Raw genomic sequence first — 4,967 nt, forward strand, 5'->3', positions numbered from 1 at the left:
CACAGAGAACAGACAGTTGGTTGCTCTGGGAGGGACAGGGAGGATGAAATGGGAGTGACAGATGGAGAATGAAAGCTGCAAGTTATGAAATAGTTCAGTCATGCGGATGGAGGTACAGCATAGGTAATAAACCTCCTAATACTGTGGTACCTTTGTACCGTGTCAGATGGTAACTCCAGCAGTCATGGTGGGAATTTAGCAATGTATGTGGTAGATGAATCACTAGTTATACAACTGAAAGCAATATTATATTATATATAAATTATATTCCAATAAAAATGAAATAAAAATATATATCACACGATCTTATAATGAGATGTCAAGACAAACCCAATTACAGAAGAAAGGGATTTGTGTTGTATGTTTTCAAATGAATATTATATAAGCACATCTTGTTTTTAATTATGCAGCTAGAAATTGAGACTAATATTTAATGAATTTTACTGATTTACACATTTTCAGTAGCACTGATTACAGTAAGCTCAGAAGGTTGCTCAATGGGCTTAACACAGAACAGATCACACAAAGACAATGTTTTTCTTGCCCTGTGGAAGGCTGGCAGTGAGTTTGCTCTCCTGTCCTGGACACTAGCTGGTTTCAGAGAGGGGATAGTGTCCTTTGATGGCATGGGGGGAGTGCAGGTCAAGATACTTGTGATGGTGGATTTAATGTGTCTGCAGGTATGATAGACACTGGCATGTAGATATGAAAAAAACAGGTCACAGATCTGAGGCAGCCTTCTCAGATGTGAGTCCAAATTCCATGAAGAACTCGGGCTCTGTTCTGCACACTCAGGGATTCCCCTTTCCTAACCTTGGGGAGATGTCTAAGTCTGGAAAATTGTACAGTGCCATGATGCTGGCCAGGCTGATCCCAGGAGGTGTTACCTGCCCATGTGGGCAACTGCTAACATGTGCACGGTGCCAGATCCTGGCCATTGAGCACCAGAACACACCCTATCACCTCATTCCAGAATCAGAGTCCCTATGCCGGCTCCTTCTGTACTCCCCAGAAGGCACGTGGATGCTGGGACTGGCATCCAAGATACTCTGGAAATTGAAAAACAGTACCCTACTAGGCCTTCTGCCTTGTACCACTCCATCTTTCTTTCATGCCATGGCATGCTCCCAGTTCCCAAACCTCATGGGGATCTTATTATTCTCCCCTTCAAGCTGCACGTGGGAGGGGGTTGCAGAGTAGGGCACCAGCCAATTCTCAGGGAGTCACCCAAGCCTTTGCTCTCACAGGTTATTCAGAAACTCAAATGCTTAGAATGGCCATCCTGCTCAGGAACACAAATTAACACATCCCAGAGATGGTCATTCTGATTATTGGGGGGCAAGCTAAAGCTCATGGCTCACTGTGAGCTATCATTCAAGGCTCCCATGGAGGGAATGAGGTCTAAGTGAGGCTTAAAGGATGTCAGAGTGAGCTGGGCCAATGGAAGAGAGAAAAGTCTTCCAAAGAGCAGATCAGAAGCAAGGACACAAAGGAATGAAGCAGCCAGGTACATCCGGGGACCTGCACATCAAACTTTTACTGGAGCTAAAAGCAAAATGTCAACAGTGGTGGGAAATGACGGGAGAGGTTCACAGATGGATTCCTGAGTGAACCATTAAGCTAAAGGGACAATTCCATCAAGGGGCACTAAGCGGAGGAGTCAAACTTATGAAGTGACCACAGAATTTACCATCCAAACAAGCACACTGAAAGAAAACTGGGATTTTCCTAGCCCTACAGGAATGTCTGTCTGGTCACCCGACATATGAAGCTTCACTAAACCAGGCACCATTCTGAAGGTGGCATGCGGAATGGGGAGGAGTGATGAGGGGTGGCTAGCAACTGCGAGTCCAGGAGAGAATTGGTGAGCGTGGCAGGGCTATATGTGTGGTTTGTGTCACATGTTGAGCTGAAGGGCTTGGATATTTGGGGTTGTGATGAGGACGATGGAAAGGAAGAAATGTAGCTTTGTCTTGGTCTCCTGACCAATGAGTGATCGGAGGGGCTGGTGAAGAAGGAGCAGCTTTGGGAGCTGAGAATATGGTGATGAGCTGTTTAGCTCAGAGCAATGGGATCCCACGAACTATTTCAAGTGTGTGCCTGCAAATGTGTATTTGAGGAAGAACTTGAGGGATGAGATCTGCTTCTTATGTAATAACTCAGTGAACACTCATATGTGTAGGGTGACCGGACATCCCAGCAGGGCTGGGACAATCCCAGTTTCCACTTGCTGCAGTGTCCTCATTCGCAATTGCTATCTGGACCAATCTTTGCCGTTTTCTGTACTAATGACACACGCATACAGTTGATCTGCAATCATTTCAATACACTGACTGTTGGTTTCCTCTGCAAACACACCCTCTGTGCTTCTCCACCATGTTAGGCATCTGAAATGTCTGACCTGCACAACTGCATCTGTGGGTCCTTTCGGCCCTGGATGCTGCTGGGGTTTGGCTAACGGGCAGCACTGGCAGACACTGGCAAGGAGAGGAGTGAGGGCAAGGTTTCTGCACTACCCCTGCTGGACTTCTGGTGCCAGGCAACCTTCCTCTACTGTGGCCAAAGGTGTCAGGCAGCCCCCTGTATATGCAGCCAAACATCTGCCACTCTACCTGCCATTTCAGTCCTTAGGGGAGATGCTGTCCCAGTGTCCATCGCTCTTGGGTCAGCCCTTCCTCTTGGTGATCTCTTTGCGACCTAACCGTACCTTTGAAAACAGTCTCTTTATTACAAACTCTTTATGTGACCCAGATTCAGATATTCAGGGTGCCCTCTGTTTCTGACTGCAACCCTGACTAATATTGTAACTCCAGGGGGAAAATGTGTTCCAGCCTGGGGCAAATCAACCAGGGAAACCTGTGAAACTGAAATCAAAGGGAAAAATAAAGTGTGAGAAACCTATTTATTGCTTAAAGGAAGTCATCTACTCTCGCTTGCCAGTGTCTCTCCCCATCGGGGCTGGAAGACCCAAACACCTCTCCAGGCCAGGTGCCTGCTCAGTCTCCCCCTGCCCCTGTAGGCACCTACTGGTGTGGAGGTGGGCTGTTCTCTCCACCCTTGGAGACACCTGTTGATATGGAGATGGATTAAGGCCAAGTGAGAGATTCTGGAAATGCTGCAGTTTTACCCATTTACAGTGGTTTCAAATACACAACACAGTGGTTCAATGGTTCTTCATATTACTAAATCCTCACCCCTCTAGCGAGGTTACTATCTCTCACCTAAGCTGAATATCGTGATTTCTAGTGGAGAAAGATGTACCATCCCGGGGGAGGACTCCAGTCAGCTGACTCCCACGTGAGAATGGGCCTATGGGACTATTGCCAAGTCGGCTTTCATTGAGGTAAGGACTTTCCTCAGGACGGCCTTGGTGTCCTCAGCAACGACATCAAGGATGCATCTGTGCTTCATCCGTCTGAAGTAGTGGATGACAAGGTCCCCCAAGACTGGGATGTATGTAGGTAAGGTGGCTGAGGACTGCCTTCATAACTACACAAGTCATGAAACTCAGTCTCCAGTCTGCCCTGCAGAGAGTGGGCAGGTCCTGGGACTTCATGGCGGCCCTGAACTCCTCCACGGACTTTCCTACACTCTGGGCCACCTGCTGCAGAGATCCGTCATCCACACCAAAGAGCAGGCGGTAGGCATCCAGACACTCCCCCAAGTCATCTGCATCCTGGATGCCCAGGGTGTCTTGGGAAAACCCTGAGGATATTTTCTCCTGCAGAGAGGTCACTTTGTCATTAACGATCTTGTGACAAATTTGGGATAGGGTCTGTAGTGGACTGCAGCATCTGATGTCAGACAGGTCCCTGTACAATGTGTCCCTAAGCCATGGGAAGTCATGCAATAAAGGGTCATGGTTGGACACCAGGAATGTGGGGGGTTCACATATCCCCCTCTTCTGGAGATTTTCCCAGATATTCCCCCGGATGTTTTGCAGGAGCTGGTCCTCTGAGAGGACACTCGTGCTCAGGTCCCTATCCAGCTTGGTCCACACGATGGAGAACCTCTTTCCCAGGCCCTGGATGGTTTTGGCGAGCCTCACGTGATTCATGCTGAACTGCTCGGATGCCGTGATGATAAAAAGGTCATATTGGCTGAACGGCATCTCCCCAAGATGGTTCTCCAGGCTTTGCGCAGCAGCCCCCATGCCGGGCAGGTCCCACGGCATCACAGTGGGAAGACAGGAGGATGAGTAGCTGGTGGGACTCTGGATGGTCCTCACCACCCCAGTGGGAGCTGAGGTCTCCTCCTCGTGCCCGAGGCCCCTCAGCACATTGACGAAGGAGGACACGCCATTGCCGGAGTCCTCTGTCACTGCAATGCTCAGCTGAGCACTGCACACTGTCTCCAGGGTCTCCCTGACACAGAGACCCCCCTGCAGCAACTTCCCTTCCTCCAAGGCCTTCTCCATGCTCCTGTCTCCCAACTCAGGTGACACGCTGCAGCACATGCTGTGCTGCCCAGCAGAGTCATAGGCTGCAGGTAAGGGTGTGGAAGGGGACAGGGCAGGCGGTGTCACGTCTCTCAGCAGTGGAGTAGCCTGCACAAGGAGGAAGAGCACAGGAGTGAGGGCCAGGTGTGCAGGTGGCAGAGGCACCATTAGATTTAGTATGCTCAGCCCAGGCTCACACTTACTCTTAAGCTTTTTGTTTACAAGCTTGATATTTTGATTACAGACAGAGTGAGCAAACCTTTCCTTCATTCAGAACATGTGTGCAGTTGGGGGTGAGAGGAGAGCTTTCAGGAATGCTCTGCAGCTGTGGGGCCGGCATTCAGTCACAAAGCAGGACTGTGGATACCCATGGACTTGAGCCACAGAGCATCATTCGGGTCCCTGAGCCGGGAGTCAGGCGGGTACAGGTCCCTCATCCACCCTGACTGGGTGAGCAGGACGGCCACAGGAGGTGCCTGCTGGCCAGGGTGGGCTCGGGCCAGCTCTCCACACCCTTTCTCCCAGGACC

The 4,967-nt window shown here is 49.9% G+C and overlaps 1 protein-coding gene across 1 annotated transcript; it reads right to left on the bottom strand.

Annotated features, from left to right (window-relative positions):
• Nucleotides 1-1,386: 1,386 nt before the first annotated feature.
• On the bottom strand, nt 1,387-4,500 carry LOC140846294 (immunity-related GTPase family M protein-like). Its single transcript, XM_073222141.1, is given in 2 exon segments — nt 1,387-3,468; nt 3,470-4,500. Coding segments are annotated over 2 exon segments (1,146 nt in total). The 5' UTR covers nt 4,457-4,500; the 3' UTR covers nt 1,387-3,309.
• Nucleotides 4,501-4,967: the final 467 nt, after the last annotated feature.

This window comes from Manis javanica, chromosome 14 (genome assembly GCF_040802235.1).
Source record: "Manis javanica isolate MJ-LG chromosome 14, MJ_LKY, whole genome shotgun sequence".
Taxonomy (NCBI): Eukaryota; Metazoa; Chordata; class Mammalia; order Pholidota; family Manidae; genus Manis; species Manis javanica.